At 40.1% G+C, this 25,169-nt stretch overlaps 1 protein-coding gene across 7 annotated transcripts in view; it reads right to left on the bottom strand.

The window, feature by feature from the left end:
* Positions 1–25,169, bottom strand: part of TMTC1 (transmembrane O-mannosyltransferase targeting cadherins 1) — a 209,701-nt gene that overhangs the window by 79,513 nt on the left and 105,019 nt on the right. For all 7 annotated transcript variants that reach the window (XM_042849886.2, XM_042849889.2, XM_042849892.2 and 4 more), the window contains one exon: positions 18,144–18,265. In XM_042849886.2, coding sequence (XP_042705820.2) covers positions 18,144–18,265 — 122 coding nt within the window. The remainder of the gene's footprint in view (positions 1–18,143; positions 18,266–25,169) is intronic.

The raw sequence follows: 25,169 nt of genomic DNA, 5'->3' as shown, positions 1-25,169 counted from the left end.
TTTTTTTTTTTAAAGAATCCTGGTACACAAACTCCATGGTAACACTAATGTAACAACTATGAAGATATACATATTTACTATAAAATCTGAGACTCTGAAGTTTAATGACATAGTTTATACTATAATATCTTTGAATTGCCTGACCACTGCTATCTCATGGAATTTTCAGGTTCACTTTCCTGTGTGCTTACATGGATTTGTATATGCAATGGTCAAATAGCTCCCATATTTTCAAGTGAACCCTTATTCCTGTGTACTACCAAACTGATTCAAGTACTTAAGTATGCAATTAGACTCTATTATGCTATATATTTCTGAGCTGGGAATGGAGCATCTTTAATTGCTTTCTTAACATTCTGGTGATTACATGGAATTTTCAGAAATTTCCCCCCCCTACATATATTCATGGACCTGCACATGTAATGACACATGAAAAGAAATAATTTAATAATGAAGACCCCTCTACTCTGTCCAAGCCCATGTAGCTTCTCAGAAGAGAAATCAAAGTAGAGCATTCTGGAACTATAGTTACAGTCTATCCATAAAGGGAAGTAAAGCTGTTCCCAGTAGCGACCACATCCTCACTCTCACCCATCACAATTAAGTATGTTTACCTGGGAACACAGGAAAACTACAGCTCTGAGAACTCTCCCCTTCTTGTTTTCCAGGCAGCCCAGAGAGCAATACCCACATGGATTGTGCCTAGAATGCTTAAGAGGAAAGGAGCATCCCTGTTAAACTGCTTTGTGGTGAGGGAAATCACGTAAAAAAATCATCCCTTGTAATCCCAGTGGAAGAAATAGGATGGCAAACATCAATATATAAATCAGAATGGAACATGCAGCTTTCTGAGGAGTTCCTAATGTGTTTCATTTCAGATTTCTCAAGCTCTGCCCTCTTGAGATGCCAGGCACCATACACTGTGCAGATGTCCTAAATATGACTACGTGTGATCTGCTGAGCTCTGTGGACTTGGCTCCCTTTCTGTGGGATTTGGATACACGTAAGAGCTCTGCTGAGTGCTTTGACTTAGTTCCCTTTTAGTGAGGCTTGAATGTCCAAGGGGCTGTCTCTCGGCTATCTGAATTCTGCTTTTTACAGGATGTGGAGGGCCCTCTCTCCTCTTCTCTGTGTTTTTTGGCATCTCCAGTGGGTGGAGCTTTATTTGTGAGTGAAGCAAGTTTGCCTCATCAGCACTCAGAAGTTACAAGTGTTTTTCTCTCTCCCGCTTCCCCCCTGCCAATGTATCCCTGGATCATTGTTATGGAGCAGTGCTGTGGGCTATGGGTACAAACAAAAAACCATCTCGAAATAGACACTCCTCATTATGCCAACTTACACTGCTAGGGCTTTTAGTATACAGGCGCCCATGTCATATCAGTAATGCTTACTCATGTGCATAGACCCATTAACATGACCGTGGGCTTGTCTACACTATAAGCATAACTGTGGCAGGGGATGCAATTACAATGTGATTGTTCCAATTTACCTTGGCGCTGCCAACACTTAGACACATGCTTAAATTGAAGTTTGGCCTCAGTGGGATTACTTCTGTGCTTAAAATTAAGCATGTGCACACTGTCTGCAGAATTCAAGCCTTACTGCACAGATATGAACTTCCCACGTTCCAGAATGAAAATAGCATGGTTTGGAAACATGGTTAAGGTCCTTTCTATAGAACAAACTAGAAAGATGCTTTAACTGTGTCTGAGAATGGACAAATGCATTATAGCCAGGTCTCCAGATATAATTTAACCTGTAGCATTGCGAGTAATAAAATCTTCAGGATCAGACTGTTAGCAACTGCAACAAATTTTTTTTTTCAAAAATTCACTTCTGAAATAAAATTACACAGACGTAGTCTAAAATAGCTTTTTGAATGTCAAACATTTCCTTAAAAAGTGAAAAACCCTGGAAAAGAATTTAGGAAACAGAATATTTAGCATTGAAATTCACAATGCAACTTTTTTCAGAAACCGAGAGAAAGAAAAAAGAAAGTACCTCCCCAAAGCACAAAATATAAGCACTGCAATAGCTCTGCGCAACCACTGCAAAACAAATAAAAACAAAAAGAATGCCAGCTGCAATATTAGCATTCAAGTATACCATGGATACAATATTTTTGTTATATCTACCCTTTTCAGAGGTGGATTTGAATGCTTAGTTTATGCCTCTAATTTGTTGTGATACATTACTGTTACTTTTCTTATTTTCGTTTTCCACAAACTTTTTGCACTATGTTTATTGAATTGACACTATTTCTGTTTGCATTAATTGCAAAAAGACATTTGCAGATACAAACTGAATATCTGGTGCTTCTATTGAGCCAAAACATCCAGTCCATATGGTGACTGAACTGCGTTTTCAAGTCTCTGAAAAGTTAATCTCAATAATCAGGCCAACAAGAAACTCCTCAAAAAACCTGCAGACAGTTTCCACTCTGATTGATATATTGGCTTTCAGCAGTTTAATCCTGCCCTGGGAATTACCTATTTAACGTGAGCATTATTTAGTTGAATTTCTTTATCACAAAGCAGTATCAAAAGGAAGATCCTTTCACCTTTGCAGTTTTAGGCACACACCTTCTCCAAACAGCCTACTGCACGTGCCCAGAGAACAAGTGGAAACATTTGGGAAATAGTCAGACAGTTCCCATAGCTCATATTACAGAAGGGGAGAAGCAAGACGGACCCAGTTCCCAGCTGTTGGGAATTGTTAATATACTCTTGTTCTCACCAGCAGTATTCAGTATGCTTGTGCTGACTACAGATACAGTTGTATTACAGTTTATACAGCTGCTGGGAAGAGGCTTTTTTATATACTTTTGATTAAGCTTCATGGTAGTTACATGGATAAATGTGGTATTACACAGAAATAAGAGTTCATTTCAAAATACAGTACACATCTGAGGGAACTATAGGGGTAGTTACATCATAACACCTCCAAGTAGTTCTTGAATAGTGCTTTTTATTCATAGATCTCAAAGTACATTACAAGGGAGGTCAGCATCATGATTTTCATTTTACAGATAGGAAGACTGAGGCACTGGGAAGGGAAGTGACTTGCCCAAGGTCATCTAGCACGCCAGTGGCAGAGCTTGTACTAGAAACCAAGTCTCCTGAGCCACAGCCAAGTGCCCTAATCACTACATAGAGAGTTCCAGAGACATACAGTGAACTTTCATCAGGACTTTGAATTATCTACCTAAAAATTCCTTGTAACTCCATGAAAATGCAGTCAGAAGGTAATTCAAAGCTACACTATAAATCAAGTGCACCCATATAATTTAACTTCTGATTGTAGCTTTTTGTAACAAATACATATATCACAAAATAGAACTTCATAGTAATTACACTATAACAACAATGTGGCTATGTACCAGAATTCTACAAAATAATACATGTATTAAGTATGAGACTAAAAGGGGTAATACTAAGTAATGTAAGCTTTAAGTATAGCTTCCAGTTAAATGAATTAGTGGCAACTGTAACAAACTAGGACTGTTCTGTAACTACACTGTCATTAATGTATCTGTGTTAGGAAGTGTATCCAAAAAAAAATATTATTTTTTTTAAACAGAGCACTTGAGGCTTTTATAGTACAAAAATCATAAGAGTTTGACATAAAATTACAGACAACAATGTTCTGTCTCTGTTCACCAAACAAACAACAACAAAAACGGCTGGAGAAAGATGAGCTCCCATTATCTTGTCACAGAGTTTTCATTGGAGCTGTCTGTTACAGTCACATCTCATCACACAGCTTTTCTTAGTGGTTATTTCATACCCAATATTGCTTATTTCAGGGGTTTGATTTAAAGTTTCTAACTCCAGGTTCTTTACAGAGCAATGAGTATGAAATACCTTTGAACACTAACAAATCCATTCTCGCCATAAGCAATTTTATATTTTCTCCCATGCCACCTTTTATTTGTGAAACATCCCTTCCGACTAATCCTTAACCCCACTACCTTTAGCCTTTTGCACATCCCTCCTTAAGATTAATTTCTACTGTGATGCCTACAGCACCCTGCCAGAAGTTAATAGGGAAGCAGGTGGGGAGCTGAGACTACTATTAATAATCTGGTTATTTGTCTCCATTAAAAACAAAACAAACAAACTTCTACAATCTGTGCACAGAGCTATCCTACCAAAAGCAATGCTTGTACTACTGTTAACCATTCTCCTCCCCCCCACGCCACCGCATTTCTCACAAACACATACTTGTTTGTTCCACCAGTTATGTCTCATCTTAAATTAAACCAAAAGCTCCTGGTGCTGGGGTTTGTTTTCATGTTTGTACAGTGCTAGCACAATGAATTCCCAACCTGGTTACTGTAATGGAAATAGAGGGACAAGATGAGTGAGGTAATAACTTCTGTTGGACCAACTTCTTGAAATATCTCTCTTTCGCTAACAGCTTATAAAGAGCTCATCTTTAGGCCACCTAAAATATATCACCTCACCCACCTTGCCTCTGTAATAGCCTGGGATCAACATGGCTACAATAACACTGCATACTGTAATGGAAATGAGCACTGATCGCTCATAATGAGATATCAAACCTGTCCCTAGTCCTGGATTGAATATTGCCTGTCTTGTACTTCAGGACAATGGAACCTGGGGAGGGTAGAGTGGGAATTCCAGTTAGTGAGGACAGAAGGAAACATTTTTCTGATTTTTTTTTAAAATGTATGGGAGTTGTTTGACAGTGCTCAGATTTTTGGAATGTTAGAAACTGTCCAGGCAGAGATGAATTGCTAAGCAGAGTACAGGTGAAGCGGCTTACGGTTCCTGATGAATATAATATATCAAGGGACTCTAATTTATTATGAGAGTAGCACCAGCATGAGCAGGTATGCTCCTACACCCACACAGACCCAACCTCTGGAAAAATACTTCAAACTTAGGTACGCACAGAAAAGCAATGAGACTTAAGCTCCTGTTTCACTTAAGTGCTTTTGAAAATTTTGCCCTTAAATCCAAAATTAGGCTCCTGATCCTGCTTAAAAGAGATGCTGAGCATTCCCGGCTCACATTATCTTCAGCTGGAGCTGAGAAAACATCAGGTTACTAATTCAGGCAACTGACGTTATACTTTCAAGTTGGAAAATTTTGCCCCTTATGTGCAAGACAGCACATATGGATATAACTTTCAGTTGTGCCTTAAGCACTATGGAGGAGCTCTGCCCTAATTCTGGCCTGGGGATGGGTGCTGAGGGGACAGTGAGAGGGTAAGTTAGTGGTTCCCTGTGCTCTTTCCCCCTCACATATACTAACCTGGCTCCTCACTCTGGCAGAGGGGATAATTTTGCCCTTAACATTAAAGCTGGTTGGGAATATTTTTTCCTCCCTCACAAAAATGTTTTGAGGGAAAAAGGGGACTTTTCACAAAAATCTCTTTCCTCAAAAAGACATTGGCAGAATTTATTTATTTATTTGAGTATTCCTGCTTCTGAAGAAAAAAAATCTCTCTCTTGACATGCACACACTTACAGGTACGATCCACCCCTCGCCGCCATTCTAATGTTTTTTGCCAGCTTTTGTCTTTATCTTAATGAATCTTTGTGCTGACCATAATCATTTGGATCAAACTGTGGTTTTCCAAAACAGTTATTTAAGAGAAAAGCACCAGCTGTTTTTATTTTGAAGGTAATTTCCCTTCTCCCACCCAGCCCTAGTTTCCAATCAGATTATTTAAAAACCAAACCAAAACAGATTTTGCTTTCTCTTTGGGATAATGGAACAGTGACCATTTCCAACTGTGAAAGCCCCACCACAATCCTGTACACAGACTCAAATGTGAAGCAGCCCTCTAAGTAGGAACACAATTTAATGTTTAATAGCTTTTCCACAGGTTCAGGATGAGAACATTCATTATGGGAGAACCAGCGGCTACACAAATTCCTCAGCCCTGCAGGGGGGTATACATACGAGCTTCCTATTTGGCACATGCATCAACATGTTGACAGTTTCCTGACGCCTAGCGCTGTGGTCTCTTGCTGTACAAAAGTAGTATCTTAGGAATGCCCTGAATTATAACAAAGTCAGGGCTACACTTAGTAGGCAACTGTTGTGCACCATTCACATGTGTATTTTGGCAGAATTCACTCAGAAGGATGTGGGATGAATGATTTTCTTCTATAATTTCTGCAATTTGTTAACAGCACTTCCCTTGTGAGCAAGTGCGCTGCAGTGAGGCACAAACAAGAGAGGAATGAGATGACAGGAAGGCCACATTTCCCAGGGTGTAACAGACAAATTGCAGGGTTTAAATAAGAGCCAGAGTGCAGATATGTAATATTTGCAGCCTACTTATTCAGTGTTCAGTAATTATATCTAATAACTCACAGTCTTTTCTTTAACCACTGTGTCTAATTTCAGAAGCCAGAGCTACTTACTACTGAAAACATTTTAAACATTTTTCCCCTATGTGTGGCATCCCACTGCACCAGTTTACATCAAACATTAGGAGTGGTTTTGCTGCACTGGTTTCTTGATTACGTTGCTTCCTTTGAGACAGGGTAGCTATTGCCCCACCCCAACGCTAGAGCGTCATTACATTCTGTTATAGCAAGCTGCACGTTTGTGAGTACCCTGTACGAGTTACCTCCTTTGTAAAGCACATTGAGATCTACTGATCTAAAGAGCTAGGTATTTAATAAATAATAAGTTTGAATATACTTCTATTAGTCTCGGCACATTGGTCAAAGGTGGTTCCATTAATATTAGAACTATTTGGGACACAAAATAAAAAAAACTTGGGGCAGGGGTAGGCAAGTCCCATCTTTCTGGACAATCTAGGAGAAGTATTGATATGCTTTTAACCAGTGGAGGCTGGGTTGTAAACGGAGTGGAAGAAACTATCTGTGAAAGATGACCCCTCTAGCCCCCCAAATTTTTTTTGAAAGAATTTTCAGGATCTTAAAATTGTTGTGTTTCTTTTCCTGTGGATTCTAATCTAGATTACATAGGTGTAAATCTGGAGTTAATCCACTGACTTTCAATGGAGTTACTCCAGATGTAAACCAGTGGAACTGAGATAAGAATTTTGACCCATACATATTAATTAGGAAAAGTTCCATCTGAAAACAGTATGTCAGGACATGTGAGGGCTACTGGATCAGTATAGTGTCTATAAGCCAGGGGTTGTCAAACTGGGGGTTTGGACCCTTCAGAAGGTTGGGAGGCTATTACATGGGGGGTCGCGAGCTGTCAACCTCCACCCCAAACCCCACTTGCCTCCAGCATTTATAATGGCGTTAAATATATTAAAAAGTGTGTTTAATTTATCAGCGGGGGTTGCACTCAGAAGCTTGCTGTGAGAAAGGGGTCGCCAGTAAAAAAGTTTGAGACCCATTGCTATAAACAGAACAAAGGGATTATTTTAAAATCATATTGAGAACAGAAACTGCAGTTAACATTGCCATTTCACCCAGGAGGATTTTTCTATGGCTACTAACCTTGTTGATTTTCAGCACTTAGTTTAGATGACTCCATTTTGTTCTATTAAACCTTGCTCTGAAGCTACTCCAAATGAAGTTTAACCACTTTATGCATCACATCAATTAACTACACATTTTTATTTTGCTACCCTTCAGAGAGTAGTGAGAATAGTATTGTGAAAGGATGGAGTCTGAGGTCAGTATTGACTGACAACATGAGCATGCGCAATTCTCTGCTTTTAAAAACTTATTACAAGTTTCCAAGTCTCAGCTGCACATATTCGTTGCCAGGCAACATATGTTTTCAGATTTCCTAGTTATTTGAGATTATTGCAGTTTTACTGGATTTTTATTAAGCACCTGTAACATGCATCAAGGTGCTGTACATATACATTATATTTTATTTTAAATACACAGGGTGCACACATCAGTCCTCCAAAAAGTCCCCCAAACCTCAAGCATTCACATGGCCTGCCCAGCCTAAGGAATAAGGCCCAAAATCCAATAAAGCACTTTAGTGTGTGCTTAACCTAAAGCCTTTGGGATGCTTACACTGCAAAGAAAAAACGGTGACAAAAAAATCTCAGAACCCAGGCTGCAGGGCTAAAACCAGCCGTGCAGATGTTCCTGCTCTGGCTGGAGCCTGGGCTCTCAAATCCAGCGAGAAAGGCGGGTCATGGAGCACTGCTAATTTTAGACTGCACCCTGCGAACCTGAGTCAATTGACCCGGGCTCTGAGAGTCAGTGCTGCAGGTTTGTCTTTGCAATGTAGATGTACCTGTTGAGTGGTGCCACTGAGATCAAGGAGATCAGTCAAAGACTTAAAGTGCTTTGCTGGATCAGGGCCTAACAGACTTGAGCACGGACATCAAGCCTACATTTGAGCCAGGGTCCACCAATCCCGGTCTTGAAAAAACCTCTTTGCTATTCCAAATACAACATAGATAAACTCCTCTCCTAGTTCTAGAGCCTGAGCTGACATTCTATGTAACACACACTGACAGGAAGAATCAAAATGATTTAAAACACTCTGTTCACAGGCACAGCAGCTGTGTGTGTGTGTGTGTGGGGGGGGGACCTTTAAAGTCACTTTATCCCTATTGACATAAATGACTGTACTATCACTTTTCTAATGGGAAGCAACTGATTGTAGAAAGAGGGCTTGGCATGTCTTTTGAACTACTTCTCCTTCAGTATGCACTAAGTCAGACACAGAAGGTGGAAGGACTGGGAAACAGAAGCACACCAAGGCCTGGTCTACACTAGGATTTTATATCTGTATAGTTAAAAATCCACACCACTGGAAGGCACAACTATACTGATCTAACCCCCAGTGCAGACACCACTAGGTGAACGAAGGCATTCTTCCGTCAACCTAGCTACCCCTCTCATCGGCGTAGGTAGTGTCTACAGTGAAGCGCTACAGCGATGCAGCTGTCGCATTTTAAGTGTAGACAAGCCCCAAGAATGGATTCACTCTGCTAGAGAGGCTTTGAAAACACCTGACTGGGAGCATGTCTGTACTACAGGGGCCAAAGCAGCACGCTGTAACCCCATAGCGTAGACATCCTATGGTGACGGGAAGGGTTTTTCCATCGCTGTAGGAACTCCCTGAGCAAAGGTCGCTAGATTGACAGAAGCATTCTTCCATCAACTTAGCTGCGTCTACATTGGGGTTAGTATGGCACAGTTTTGGCACACGGGGGTCTGAATTATCAACACCCTTGAGCAACGTAGTTATATCAATCTAAATTTTTAGTGTAGACCAGGCCTGGGTTGCTGAATTGTCATGAGCAGAAAGGTGGGCTGGAAAAACTAGAGTTCCATTTTGTGAAAAAAATTGAGGTTTTAAAATTTGTTTTCATTTCACGTCAGACCAAAACTTGACTTTTTGAATTTTTTTCACAAACAATGTGTGAGAAAGAGATCCACCCCAGAAGAACTCACTTGGGATGTAGCACAGTCAGGTTCAAGTCCCTGTTCTGAATCAGGGAGAGTAGGGACTTGAACATGGGTCTCCTATATCCCAGCTTGTCCTAACCACTTGGCACGCATGCGTGTGTGTATCACTCTCCCTCATGTTGACCAGAAATCCCATCCTGATATGAGAAACCTTCCTGACTGATTAAACTTCAAAACTAATATGTTTCCACAAAGAGTTTTGCCTTTGAAGTCAACAGGAGCAGTCCCTGAGTAAGAACTGCAGGGAGTAGTACAAAGAGAATCCCAAACTCCAGCAGGACAGACCTAATTTGAAAAGGGACCTTCTGAGCAGGTGATTGATGACATAATTGGTCTTTATTTCCAAATGAAAAGCTGGTTTCTTATTTCAGGCTACATTAAGGGACCCCCAAAGGCACTGGGTCAGGTTTATGAGCTAAGCCAATTTACATTAGCGAAGCATCTGGTTCTCTATTCACAATATGAGACAACTAGATAAAATTTAATGAGCTCAAAAATCTATTTTCTTTGACAGAAAATGTGTTAACTTTGAAATAAGTGATTCAGCTAATCATTCAATGGTTGGTTAACATTTGGGTCCATTTTCCTTCTCTCCCTTGCTGTCACCATAAAAATAATGTACTGTACAGATTCACTTCATTACACTTTTTGATTCCAAGACTTCATTTTGAGCAGATTCCTATCTGAAGTGCTTCCAGATAACATGGACTTTTGCATGCCTTCATTACAGATATTTTGGAAAGGAAACAGTTATGTGTTTATTATTTAGCATTATAAAGAAAAAAGGCCTACGGAATTTAATAGGGATTAAATCAGCAGGGTTTCATAGAAATTACCCTAAAATATTATATAATTTGGCAGATAATTATAATTTCTATATTTTTTTATAACCACCTTGTAGAATTCTATAGTAAGGATATAATTTTACATTAAATGTTATAAGAAGATTCAAAAATAAACAAAATGTAGATCATTCTATATTAATTTTATATTCCTTTACAAATAAAAATTCCAATTCCAATCAATTTGACTGAGGCTATGTCTACACTACAGCCTATATCACTCCGGGGCGTAAATAAACCACTCCCATAGCGAAATAAGTTACACCAACATAAGTGCTGGTGTGGACAGCGCTATATTGGTGAGAGAGCTTTTCCTGCTGACATAGCTACCACCTCTCGCAGAGATGGTTTTATTATGCCGATGGGAGAGCTCTCACGTGTCAGCATAGAGCAGGGGTGGGCAAACTACGGCCTGCAGGCCGAGGCGTTTTAAGCCGGCCCGCGAGCTGTACCATGCGGCTCGGCCGTGCTCCAGCGCTCCATCCGGTCGCAGGGTCGGGGGCCAGACCACGCGGCTGGGCCCCACTCTGGACGGGGCACAGGGTCGGGGGCTGCACCACACGGCGGGGCCCCACTACGGCCGGGGCACAGGGTCGGGGGCTGCATCATGAGACTCCTGGAAACCGCGGCATGGCCCCGCTCCACTCCTACGCGCTCCAATGGGAGCTGCAGAGGCAGTGCCTGTGGATGGGGCAGCATGAAGAGCCGCCTGGGGCGCGCCTCCGCATAGGAGCCAGAGAAGGGACATGCCACTGCTTCTGGGAGCCACTTGAGGTAAACACCACTTGGAGCCTGCACCCCCTGAGCCTCTCCCCACGCCCCAACCCCCTGCCCCAGTGCTGATCCTCCTCCCGTCCTCCAAACATCCTCGATTCCAGCCCGGAGCACCCTCCTGCACTCCAAACCTCTCATCCCCAGCCCCACCCCAGAGCCCACACTCCCAGCCGGTACCTGCACCCCTTCCCACACCCCTGGTCCCCCTCCCGTCCTCCAAATCCCTTGGTCCCAGCCAAGAGCACCCTTCTACACCCCAAACTCCTTATCCCCAGCCACACCCCAGACCCCACACCCCAACCCCAATTTTGTGAGAATTCAAGGCCTGCCATACAATTTCTATTCCCCGCTGTGACCCTCGGTCCAAAAAGTTTGCCCATTCCTGGCATAGAGTGTCTTCACCAGAAGCGCTGCAGCAGCACGGATGCATTGGTGCAGCTGCACCGCTGCAGCACTATACGTGTAGACAAGCCCTGAGTGGATTATTTCTATTAAATTACACTTTTTAAAAAAATTTCTGATTTTTTTCCCACCTCAGTTAAAATTTCCATACATAATTTGGACCTCCAGATTATTTTATTTAAAAATCATCTTTGATCACAATAAATGTTTTTTTAAGATTTGTTTCTTTAACCTAATTTAGCACAATAACAATAAAATAAAGCTTTTTAGCTTTCCCATTAAAGTTAACATGCAAGTGGTAGTAATCATAGTAAGTTCAGTCTTTCCCTGAAACCATCTGTGTGTGGCCAAAGTGCAATGTATTTTTCAAAGGCATGTTTCATATTCAGTTAAAGCAGCTAAGACTGCAGTCTAGACCAAAAGCACCATGAGCTAATCTTTTTCATCTTTGCAAAATTACTTGGCTCTTATTCCTATATATATATTGGCTTTCACCAAAATATTTGGCACTAGCATCTCATCATTTCTTGCTTGTGCTTATTTTGATTTCTCGTCAGAGTGTTTAATAGTAATGGGCAAACCCCGAAAGTTAGGAGTCCAGATTTGGACACACATCTGAAAGGTTGAATGCTTACAATATTTAGCATTTTATAGCACCTTATTCACCCAAAGCACTGTAAAGACGTGAAGTAATTAATACAACACCCTTTTGAGGTAGATGGTAAGTATTATCAACATCTGACAGATGGGGAAAATGAGAAAGAAAGCTGGAGTGACTTGCCCACAGCTACATACAGAGTCACTGGCAGAGTCAGGATTAGAATTCAGGACCACCAAAATCCCAACCCTGTGCGTATTCCTCCAGATCACAGCCTCCACTGAAATCCTGGAGCAGTTAGCATTGCTCCATTAAAGTCAATGGAGATACACCAATTGAGATGGAGGATCTGGCCCATTTTCAGATTACTTGCTTGTCAGTGACACCTGTGCAATGCCACTGCCTTCACACGGTATAGAGAGGTGTATCTGACTGGCCCTTGTAATCATGTTGACTGATGAATCACAAGGAATAGAATCCAGCTCACTCACTTTAACTTTATCAGCTCCGTACAGCTAACAGGAGCATAAAAGCACTAAAAACGTTTTTTTAAGTAAGTAAATTAAACAGATACAGTTGGGAATACACACTACCGTGGTAAATCGATCTAAGCTATGCTATATGTGCTGCCGAAGTAAGCACATATAGCATGGCTTAGATCAATTTACCGCGGTAGTGTGTATTCCCAACTGTATCTGTTTAATTTAAATTGATCTAAGCTATGCTACTCCAGTTACATGAACAACATAGCTGAAGTCGACAAGATCCACTTGTGTCTACACTGCGCTCTCCCGCCGACTTACCTTACGCTTCTCAGGGAGGTGAAGAACAGAAATCAACGGGCGAGTAGGCCTATTGAAGTCCATGGGACTACTTACAGGCATAAAATTAAGTAGAAACATGAGCCTTTGCAGGATCAGGACTACAGAGAATATTTTTCTCTTTAGGCACTGAAATGCTTAACTGCTTTGCTGAATCAGTTGGGTGAAACTCTGGCCCCACTGAAGTTAATGGGAATTTTGCCACTGATTTCATTGGGGCCAGGATTTGACTCTAATTGGGGGGGGGGAGGAAGATCTTCTATTAGCAGAAGTTATATCAACACACACAGTATCTGATCTAGTATTAAAGGAATGTGAGTCAGGTAAGTGGGAATTCAGATCCTCAAGCTTGAGTGACATATAGGTTTAAAAAAAAAGTGAAAAAGGGTGGCAGGGGGAGTGAAAATGCATAACATTACATCCAGTGAAAAATGAATAATGCCAAAGGCAGGCATATTATAAAACCCTCTCTTCAAATTATTGCTTTGTGGGGGAAGGTAAGTTCTCTTCAGAATTATTCAGGGTCACAATCTCACGAAAATTGCAGACTTCATTACCATAATATGGATCAGTTTCTAGTGTTTAATTAGTATATTGCAAATGTTAATGGATGGGGTTATATTAAGTGAAGTGGATACATTAGCAAGGATAGGCAGCAATTTGCTGTTTTGTTGTTTAAAGTACAGCATGTAAAAACAAAAGCTTCGTGGGGCACTTGGTCTTGTATGAATTTTTAAGAAGAAGCTGATACAAAGAGATTGATCCTTTTGAGAAACCTAGACCATTTTGTCTAGATACTGACTTTCTTACTGATTCCTATTTAGAAATCAAGTAAGGTGGCAGAGACATTTACAAGTATTGATCTTACAACTTACCATGGTGTACTTCTGATTCACTAAACAAACGTGGCTAAAAGCAATGCATAGGCTCTGGCAGAAACACGCAACCTGCAAGGCAGAGAGTGCTGCTCTTTAACAGACAGCATCATATTGATTCACCGCTACAGGGATAAGGGGGTATAGTTTACTCCCTGCTGGGCATTTATTTATAAGGGGGTAGTTTACTCCCTGCTGGGCCTAAGGTGGTATTTGCAATGGACGGAGGGACGCATAGAGGGATGCATAGTCAGATGGCAGTAATTCTGCCACTGTGCTGCTGGGGTTCAACCATTGGAGAGCAGCTTTTATTTTCATCTTGGGCTCCCTAGGACCCCAACACACAGAACTCCACTATCAAAAGTTGCCTGGGAATGTACTGAATCAGTGATGTAATCAAAATCTGCACACAGGACGCTGTTATTATAATTGATGCATCAGGTCATAGGACTTCTCCCTTTGATGTAAAAGGTCAGTTTCCTGTCCTATCATCTGCATTCCTCCTGACTGGCTATATGGTTTACTTCTAACAGAACTTTCACCACTTAAATTTCTGCAAATATATGTCTGAAAGCAAAGCACATATACAGGAACTAGTGGTGACCTGATTGACCCTTAGTTGATCATATCACACTCTCTGCAATAAATATGTGCAACTTTCATTTAATTTCATCTTTGTTTTTGTCAGTCATGGTTGCAAAATCCATGGACTGTTAAACTGGGAAGGTTTAAATAAGGTAAAAAGGTAAAAATAAGCAGTGACATAACTATCTGAGCCAGGAAGAATAACGGATTGCTTCTGGAGTTTAAACATTGTAATATTTAACACACAAGCACTCGATCCGGAAACTGTGCATGCACTTAGCAGGCTCAGGTGGTTGGCTATTTTTAGCAGGGTGGTTCTCTAAAAATCTGGAAGTAAATTAGAAAACAAATGCGTAGTAAATAAATAAAAAAACAAACCAACAGGCAGGAGCCACTGAAATGGGAGTTGTGCAAAAAGTTGAGCAAATCAGAGAAATAGCTCCTACAATAAGGGTCCAGTCTTGAGAGATCCAGAGAACCCCCAACTCCCATTACAGTAAATGGGAGGTCAGAGTGTTTAGCATTGCATCAGAGGTGGTCACCGTCACACTTTGTGTGTTTAACTGTTCCCCTGAGGAGCAATTGCAGTCAGGAGCTAAAGATCCAGGTTATGTTCAGTTAGGTTCTAAGAACAATGAGATTAACTGTTCTTTTCATTTGAAATGCAATTGTGATGTTTTGCACTAAGTGGACCAGATTTTCAAAGTGGCCAGCACCTGCAGTTAGAGCCAGATTTCCAAAAGAGGTCAGCATTCAGTGTCCTGAATCTTCTGAGAATCTGGGCACTTATTTTGGTGCCTAAATGGGAGCGGAGCTTTTTTGAAAATTTGTCCTATGAATTCTATCCTGCCCCAATCTCCACTTATGTTTACAGCTGGTTGGGAAACTATTATCCTGTGAAAATTTTTAACAAACATTTAAAAAATCTTTTTGATTTTTTTTCAGGCTTTTGAAGATGTACACAAAGTCCTGGAAGGCAGGGTCAAGTTCTACAACTAGTGCATGATCAAAAGGTTGTACAATTCCCTATTTTTCTAAGTCAAATTAAATTAATGTGGGGGTAAAAATCCTAAAACATTTCCTTTTTGGTTTACAAACCTTTTGCTTAAATCCTCAGGTCTTTATTCACTACACTTGAAATTTTGCCCATGTAAGGACTGAATAAAATGGAGTAAGGAGTTCAGGATGCGATCCACAGATTGCAATGTGCACAACTGTGACATGCACACAAATATTTATAAAAGGCTTTCATTTCAAAAGGGGGTGGAAGAGCACCTTTAAATATAACCAAGAATAACACAGTCATCAATGTGTTAAAGGGGGTGGAAGAGCACCTTTAAATATAACCAAGAATAACACAGTCATCAATGTGTTTTCCACACATTGAGTCAGCTTTCTCACCTCAAAAAAAATCTTTCAAATGGAGTGAAATATTCCAATTTAGTAATTGATGTTAGAGCAAAAATAGAACAAAACTCAAGAAAAGTATATTGCATTTGGCAAAATGCAAGCAATGAAACAGTTGCTAAAGAATGTTCCAAATAAAGAACACTGCCCCTCCTTCTCGTATATCCTCAATATCATGTGCCAAGTTCCTCAGGGGGGTGGAGATGGGTGGGAATAAAGAGATGTCATTGTGGTTTCACAATAGTTATGAATGCTCATGGAAGGCTAACACTCCCCCACCCAATCTGTTTTATAGAGAGAGACAGAAAGAGTGCTCATTGGTATTCAATAACTTTGCAAGCAGTAAATTTAGTTCTCAACACTCTTGTGTATATAATTTTTTGAGCATCCCTCCTTCTCCTACAAAGAACCTGGTGACAGAGAGTGAGAGCTGTCCACACTCTTTCTTTGACATGAGAATTAATGGCCATGTTAGTTTTTAATTTTAAATTTCAGTTCAGTGGCCTGCCACGCTGGGGTGAAAAAAGGTCATGAATGAGGAAATGAATGGTCTAGTGGTCTGAAAACAGAACAGGACCCAGGGACTCTGACACATAGTCACTCTTAGCATTTACCATTTAACCTCTCTGTCTCAGTATCTCCTCCTAAAAAAGGGAGTCACTTTAATTACCTATTTCACAGGTTGTATGTTTGTAAAGCCCATAGAAGGATGAAAAACATTATATAAGCAGTGTTCCTGTGCACATATTAAATATGTTAATATTCCTTCCACAAAGTCCTCCTGGAGCATTGCCCATTTTTCCTCCTTCATTACCACCAACTTCAAAAGGCACGTTGTGATATCAGTAACCTCATCTGGAGAAGAGCTAGATGCTGGCGTCTGCAGCATTCCAAGTCTTTGCTCTTTCCACAGCCAGAAAAGTGAGAGAACACCAAGCAGTGTGTTAGAAGCTGGGCTGGCTGTTTCTCAATATCTATTTTAACAGCTTTGATGTGTTTCTCCATTTAAAATGATGGACAGTAATGAGAAACACGAGCTGTGGTGATGAGTCTCAGAATAACTCAGAGGGCCAAATCTCACTCACCTTACTCACGTGAACAGTCTCATCGAACTCAAGGGGGTTGCTTCTGTGAATAAGGTAAGCAGGATTTGGTCCATAAAACAAACTGATATAATACGAGGCAGGAATACATCTCAGCTACATAAAACTATAGACTCTGGTCCCAGTCTAGCGAAGACCAGAGAGTAGGCCTATTGAAGTCCATGGGAATACTTACGGGCATAAAATTAAGTAGAAACATGAGCCTTTGCAGGATCAGGACTACAGAGAATATTTTTCTAGGTTTTCTGTTTTTGTTTGCTTTTTCAGCAATCTAATTTTAAAAAGTAGGGGGAATAGAGCAGTTATTTCAGACAGCATAAAGCAATTTGGGGTGAAGCGTAGGGCCATCAGCTCTAAGTTCAATCATCATGAAAGATAATGGGAACTGAGTATGCACCTGATGGCAAAACTTAGTTCTTAGAATGGAAACATGGCTACAGTGCTATGAAAATGTAATTATATTTATGGCTGGATCAAGCAGGCAATCACCAGTTGAATCTTGGATGGTTGGCCTTTCCTACTGCTTCAGCCTTAGAGCTGGATATGATGAAGATACAAGGAGCAGTTCAAAACTATGCTGCTTGCAAGAGCAGCAAGAAGCACCAGAACCCCCTAGAGGGCTAGTCAGTCTATAATGTAAATGGTATCTAGGTGAAAACTAGGGTGAACTCAAATTTAGAGTTACAGTTGAGGAATGTGTGGAAGTCTTTCCCCACCCCCACCAACTAGACTATAAACTCTTTCATAGGCCTTGATCCTGCAATTGATAGTGCACGGGCAATGGGACTGTGTGGGTGAAACAGTCCACTTGCAGAATCAGAGACTTGTCAACTTTTTAGGAGATGGACCTTGTCTTCCTTTGTGATTGTACTGAATCTAGCACAATGGGTCCCCCTTGGCTATTAATAATAGATAAACAGTAATAATAATGGTTAACCCTATAAATACTGTGCTTAAATTAGAGAACATGGACAATTTACGTTGACAATATTGCTTAGGGAAACAGCAAGATTCGTACAAACATGAAAGGACAACGTACAAGAAACAACACACTGCTTCCCTTTATACAGATACTTTCAACCATATTCAAAAAAATTCATAATAATGGAATGGAACTAGCTTTGATTCTGCCAAGTAGTCTGCCTTGACAAGCTATACATTTTCTGATGTTGCTGCTCAAAAATTCAAAGGCATATTGTGTTTGGACGAAAAATAAATAAAATATAATGTCTGAATCACAATAACAGACAAAAAATTAAAAAAATCTTACCTGCTTTTACAAAATGGGTGAGAGGGTCTCATTATAAAGGAATTCAATTGCAATAATTACCTTGGCATGTAAAGGACTCGCTCTGCCACCACAAACCCCACCCTGAAGAAGAGGTTGCTGGCTGGGATAAATGGGAAAACCAGGAACAACAAGCCAACTAAAACTTCTCTATGTTCCAGTTTCTGCAACAACACAATAGTGAAACGCATGTGAATGAAAAAGAAATCCAACTTCCAATCAACATTAAGTTGCCCCTCCTCCATTTTCAGATTTTTATTAATGAAATAAATTAATCAGATTAATGATTGATCAATATACTGCATTGAAAACAGGAATTATTCCACACTGCAGTTCCTCTGCATTTACATACTGTTTGTGTATTGTACATCTGACATACCCATAACACATGTTTATTGTTTGAATTACACAAGCATCAGATACAACATAGTGTGAATTACTCTTGGCAACTTTTCTGAGGTCAGTTTTACTATACATAGATACTTAAGATTGTAACTATCTGAGGTAATTTACAGGAAATCTGCAACTGAAGTATTATATATAAAAATAGTGTGGGTGTACACACAGACACACGTCTGTGTTCAGTCTCAAGTCTTTACAATTAAGAAGCAGCAGCTAAATCTGTGATGTTCTATATGAAGAAAATTAACTAAAAACTGCACATTAATATAGTCTTTTTATCCCTTTGTAGAAAAGATCTAAAATTTAAATTATACTTTATCACACAAGATACTTATGTCCAATACAGTGTTCAACATTTGAGGCATTCCGTACATTAATATATAATGTCTTTGGTCCATATTGCTGTTTATAATGTTTGCTTGCTATGAGAGGAGAAATGAAATTGTCACATGTGGTTTTGTCAAAACTATTGTGATTTGCACAGCTGCTCCAAATATTGCCAGACTGCAAAGGCCTCAGTCCTCATCTGGAGGGACCACAGCCTTTAGAGATGAAAGTTAATTCCATTTCTCTACTAGCTCCAGTCCAACTGGATGAATCGGTTTGTAATGTCTGCTGTTGCTCACTACAGATCAAATTAAGGTAATCAAACTCACCATTTAAAACCTGAGAATTTAGGTTTCTTTAGATGAAAGAACAGCATTTAGTTTGTTAAATCATCCAGCCTAGACATCTGTGCTTTCTTGTGCTGGCCAATAATACCCTAGTTTAATCAGTCGTTGTTTTACCATGCCTAAATGATGGGGAATTCATTTTGAGAGGTCTAGCTTTGTAACATTTAAAGGCAGATGCAAATTGACTCACTTAATCTTTTCGGCTTTTCTAATCATTTTGGTCTATTTCTCAGTGCTGGAGAGCCTATTTGCCTTACAAAGCTTTACATGAAGGGATCTAAAAATGGAAATATCAAACAAGGCATAGGTAGCAGCATGCAGCCCAGCAAAAGACGTAAGGCCAAATTCTGCTCTCACTTACACCAGTGCAATCTGCTTTGGCACTGCACTGGTGTAACAGACATTGGCCCACAGCATAACAATAACTGCTAGATTTCACCACATATGCATTATAAGTATCTTTATTGAGTGTATAACACTTGCAGAGCTACAAATAAATTGACTGCAACGGTTCCTTATGTTAAGTGCCTAAGCTCCCATATACAACAATACTAGCAAGTAGAAGTAAACACCATGTCAAGCACAATACTGATTACACTTCCCACAGACTCTACCTTTTACAAAAAAATTAGATTCATGAAATTTGCAGTTACTACACTTCGCAAAACTGGTGAGAAATCTCTGAAGAAAGAACTCCCACAGGACTAGCATGCATTGTGCAATGCAGGAGGAAAAAAATAAACACTGTCTAAATAAGTAACCCAGAGGAAGATGAGGAGTCTGAATTATACACTTTTCCTTGCCACAGATGCAAGAGAAAGCAGTACAATATCATTACTTTTTTTAAAAAAAAATCAAGTTTTGTAAAATTTTTCATATTAGAAAAAAGTCCATTTATCAACAATAAAACTTTTTGTTTGAAAAATGCTAACCAGCAGCAGTTGCCACAAGGATGTTGTACAATCACAAATGGGAGGGGAAGTGGTCTGTGCAGTTGTCCACAGGATGGAAGGTGGTCCATGAGAACCTCTCCATCAAGAGTTTTCAATTATGAAAAACATCGAGAACCACTGAATTAAGGTTCACAACTTCATTGTAGGGAAGGGAAATCTTGTTATCCTCATTGAACAGATAAGACACAGAGAGGTGAAGTGACTTGCCCAGGTTCAGAAAGGAAGCCAAAGGCAAATTTCAGAGTACAACTCATATCCCTGGCCTCAGCTGTAAAAATAATCTCTAAAAACTAAAGTGCACACTCATCTTACCCTCTCTTTAATACACTTAAACAGACACCACCACCATCCTGCAAGAACTTTGCATAGGACCCACAATAAAACATTATGAATTTTCTTTGCAGCCAAGCAGCAAAGTAAGATAGACTGTTCACAGAGCTCAGACTGAGATCAGTCCATAAAGTTGATGAACAAAGAGATGTATTGTAAGGACATGGAATTACAAGAACAATCAAATTCCATTCAAACCACAGGAAGAAGAAAACAAATAAATCAAACGTACGTTGAACCGAAAAGGTTAAGATACATAAATTGGTTAGGCTGAAGTGGGGGATCTAATCTCCTCACTTCTCTGTATAAAGTATCGCAGCACTATCCAGATGCCACAGAGCCTGGGACATTCAATCCCTCTGGCAGGGTTCACAAAGAGTGGCAAAACAAGCATCTACCATCACAGAGGGGCACAGCACATGTGCAAAAGAACCCAGTGACACTAGCATTAATATCATGAAAACACCATGATGCTAATTACTTCTAAAATAAACAACATTATTCGACAGCTGACAGTGCCCTTTTTAAGGAAGTCAGCTCAGGCTGAAGAGTTCATTGAGAGGCTGGTTCCTGAAGGCCTTCAGGTCTGAAAGTATCAGAGTCAATGTTATTTGACTCCATCTGAACACTCTCTTTACAAGGCAAAACATAGGGTCAAAACTCTTTTAAACTCTTCTACTCACTTGTTCTACCCTAGTGTTGTGGAATAACACCCCAAAGGCAGTAATGAATCAGTCTACTTTTCTGCAGAGGAACCGAAGAACATTTTTACTTCTCTGTCAGCATGGCACTAATTTAAAAAAAAAAACAACAAAAGCAAATAAGAGGAATAAGTCAGAGTAGACTTAAGGTGGTCTAATGGGCTACAGCACTGGCTTTTCACTTTTGGAAATTTTGGTTCAAATCCTGAATCAGGGTCCAAAGTTTGATGTGATGGTCCTGTCTAGAATACAGATTGCCAAATATTGGAATAGTTGGTATGGCAGCAAGCCGTCTGACATGCGTTAGCTTTGTGTGGGCTAAGCATAGGACTCATTGCCTGGCTGTACTCGGTCTATCTTAAAACAAACTCACCATTTAAAAGCTGAGAATTTAGGTGTCTTTAGATGACTTTAATGAGCACTAAAATTCTCTTACAGACTTAAGGAAAAATGAAAGAGGAAAGAGAAAGAGAAGGAACACAATAAATAGCTAAAGAACTTGAAAGGAACTTATGTACTATGGGTGATATCCTGGCCCTAATTAAGTTAATTGGAAAACTCTCACTGATTTCAACAGGGCCAGAATTTCAGCCTCTCTCTCTTTTCCAAGCAAGTTTATTTAGTATGCCCAGCCGTTATCCTCTCTTCCTCAGGAGAGGCTGCCAGATTTATTGGTGAATCAACAACTGAAGACAGAACTGAGTCAGAGGATTCAGAAATCAACACTGCAGATCTTTAGAAAGTAGGAAGAGAGGGACCTTATTTCAAGAACAGTTCTTAAGAAATTGCCCCCAAAACATAATGAATTGCAAAAGAACAAGGAATTTGTTACATTTCTGAGCTGGGAGACTTCAGATATTTAGACCATTTATTTGGCTGACGGTTTGTTTAGAACACACAGTTTTTATTACTCTGTAGCATGGGCCAATTTAGGGACAAGCTGGGCTGCAGAACATGGTAGAACCCCCAGCTTCACCCATGTCCCTAGAGCACTATTTGAAGCTTCAGAAAAGGGCAGATATGTGATCCTTTATTTTTCCTGTTTTCTTAAAATGCAAACTTTGGGCTGGACATTAGCGATCACTTCGTTCTAACAAGAGCCAGCTCTTTCTGCCTGGATAAAGACATTTCATCCGTTTGGAAATATAATGCCGAGGTCTTTATAGGCACTCCAAATTACTTTCTTTGCATGGAAGAGACCTTTGAATTAACCTTAGAACTCCCTGGTTTGTTGACAACACGCCAGATTTCTTTGAATGAAAGTAATATCATTTATCCAATGTGATTTATTATTCTTCATATGTCTGCCTATTATTGCTACTTGAAGGTTTGGTCTCCTTTACTCTAATCAAAAATCAATAAAGAAGGATTTTAAAAATCTGCAAAGCTTCACTCTCTTATCAAAGATTCAAAAGATTTAAGCTCTTTTCGTATAAGCGAGACAAGAATTAGTCACACTCTATCAAACAAAATTGAAGAGAATTCTCTGACTCATTCCGAGGCCAAAATATATGAAAGGAGAAATAAGTTTATTAAATTGCTAGTCTGGCAACTTTAAAAAAAAAAAAAAAAAGAGGGAGGGGCAGAAACTACTAGGTTTACTCCTGAGACTGAACTTCCAGAAGAATCTGAGGAACTGTCACGGATTGAAGTGTCACGAGAGGAGGTTTTGGAATTAATTGATAAACTTAACATTAACAAGTCACCGGGACCAGATGGCATTCACCCAAGAGTTCTGAAAGAACTCGGCTTCTGTACCCAATGACTGGAAGTTAGCTAATGTAATGCCAATATTTAAAAAGGGCTCTAGAGGTGATCCCGGCAATTACAGACCAGTAAGTCTAACGTCTGTACCGGGCAAATTAGTCGAAACAATAGTTAAGAATAAAATTGTCTGACACATAGAAAAACAAACTGTTGAGCAATAGTCAACATGGTTTCTGTAAAGGGAAATCGTGTCTTACTAATCTATTAGTAATTCTTTGAAGGGGTCAACAAACATGTGGACAAGGGGGATCCAGTGGACATAGTGTACTTAGATTTCCAGAAAGCCTTTGACAAGGTCCCTTACCAAAGGCTCTTATGTAAATTAAACTGCCATGGGATAAAAGGGAAGGTCCTTTCATGGATTGTGAACTGGTTAAAAGACAGGGAACAACGGGTAGGAATTAATGGTAAATTCTCAGAATGGAGAGGGGTAACTAGTGGTGTTCCCCAAGGGTCAGTCCTCGGACCGATCCTATTCAACTTATTCAAAAATGATCTGGAGAAAGGGGTAAACAGGGAGGTGGCAAAGTTTGCAGATGATACTAAACTGCTAAAGATAGTTAAGTCCAAAGCAGACTGAAGAACTTCAAAAAGATCTCACAAAACTAAGTGATTGGGCAACAAAATGGCAAATGAAATTTAATGTGGATAAATATAAAGTAATGCACATTGAAAAAAATAACCCCAACTACACATACAATATGATGGGGGCTAATTTAGCTACAAGTCAGGAAAAAGATCTTGGAGTCATCGTGGATAGTTCTCTGAAAATGTCCATGCAATGTGCAGAGGCGGTCAAAAAAGCAAACAGGATGTTAGGAATCATTAAAAAGACTGAGAAAATATTATTGCCCTTATATAAATCGATGGTACGCCCTCATCTCGAATACTGTATACAGATGTGGTCTCCTCATCTCAAAAAAGATATACTGGCACTAGAAAAGGTTCAGTAAAGAGCAACTAAAATGATTAAGGGTTTGGAACGGGTCCCATATGAGGAGAGATTAAAGAGGCTAGGACTCTTCAGCTTGGAAAAGAGGAGACTAAGGGGGGATATGATAGAGGTATATAAAATCATGAGTGATGTGGAGAAAGTGGATAAGGAAAAGTTATTTACTTATTCCTATAATACAAGAACTAGGGGTCATCAAATGAAATTAATAGGCAGCAGGTTTAAAACAAATAAAAGAAAGTTCTTCTTCACGCAGCGCACAGTCAACTTGTGGAACTCCTTACCTGCGGAGGTAGTGAAGGCTAGGACTATAACAGAGTTTAAAAGAGAACTGGATAAATTCATGGTGGTTAAGTCCATTAATGGCTATTAGCCAGGACGGGTAAGGAATGGTGTCCCTAGCCTCTGTCTGTCAGAGAGTGGAGATGGATGGCAGGAGAGAGATCACTTGATCATTGCCTGTTAGGTTCACTCCCTCTGGGGCACCTGGCATTGGCCACTGTCAGTAGACAGGATACTGGGCTAGATGGACCTTTGGTCTGACCCGGTATGGCCTTTCTTATGTTCTTATGTTCTTAAGGACATACTCTGTATCCTCAGATTCCTGAGCTATTAAATCACAATACTCTTCTCAACGCGAGACCTCAGAGGAAAAAAGTAGGGTCTCTCTAAACTGAGCTTGTGCTACCTGTCATAAGACACAGCATGATGAATCTGTGTCCTGGCGTAAGTATTGCACTTTGAAAGTCCACATCCCTTCACTGAGAAAACTCTTTAGAACCCCTTTCTGGGCATGCACAGCTAGAGTTGGCAATAAGAGAGCGGCTGGTTAGCAACTGCAAGAGGTTTTCCATTCTTTCTTTCTTCGAACATTTCCTGAGTTGTTTACCCATGTTTGCTTATTTGAAACTCAAGATTTGCCTGTGGCTATTAAATGGATGTCTCTTTCTCCACTCTATTACAGGGACAAGACAAGAACCATCTCACCTCCTTTTTAACAATCTGTGCCGTCTTAACAAAGACCTGAATCATTCTCTGTCAGTGAGTCTCAGATGACCCATGTTTCAAGCATCTGACTTCAGGCACAGAGAAGTTAGTACCATTAGGAGGATGGATGCATATGACTGTAGCAATAAATGCTATTCATCTTCAAAGTGCTTACAATCCTAGGAGGTAAGTAAATAATCTATCTATGAGCAGAGGGAGGTACAGAGAGGTTAAGTGACCACAAAAGGAATCAGTCAAAGACAGGACAGGATTACAACTCTGCAGTTTATTTTTGGCACCCA

This window comes from Chrysemys picta, chromosome 1 (assembly GCF_011386835.1).
Source record: "Chrysemys picta bellii isolate R12L10 chromosome 1, ASM1138683v2, whole genome shotgun sequence".
Lineage (NCBI taxonomy): Eukaryota > Metazoa > Chordata > Testudines > Emydidae > Chrysemys > Chrysemys picta.
This window is presented reverse-complemented; position numbering and strand designations above follow the sequence as displayed.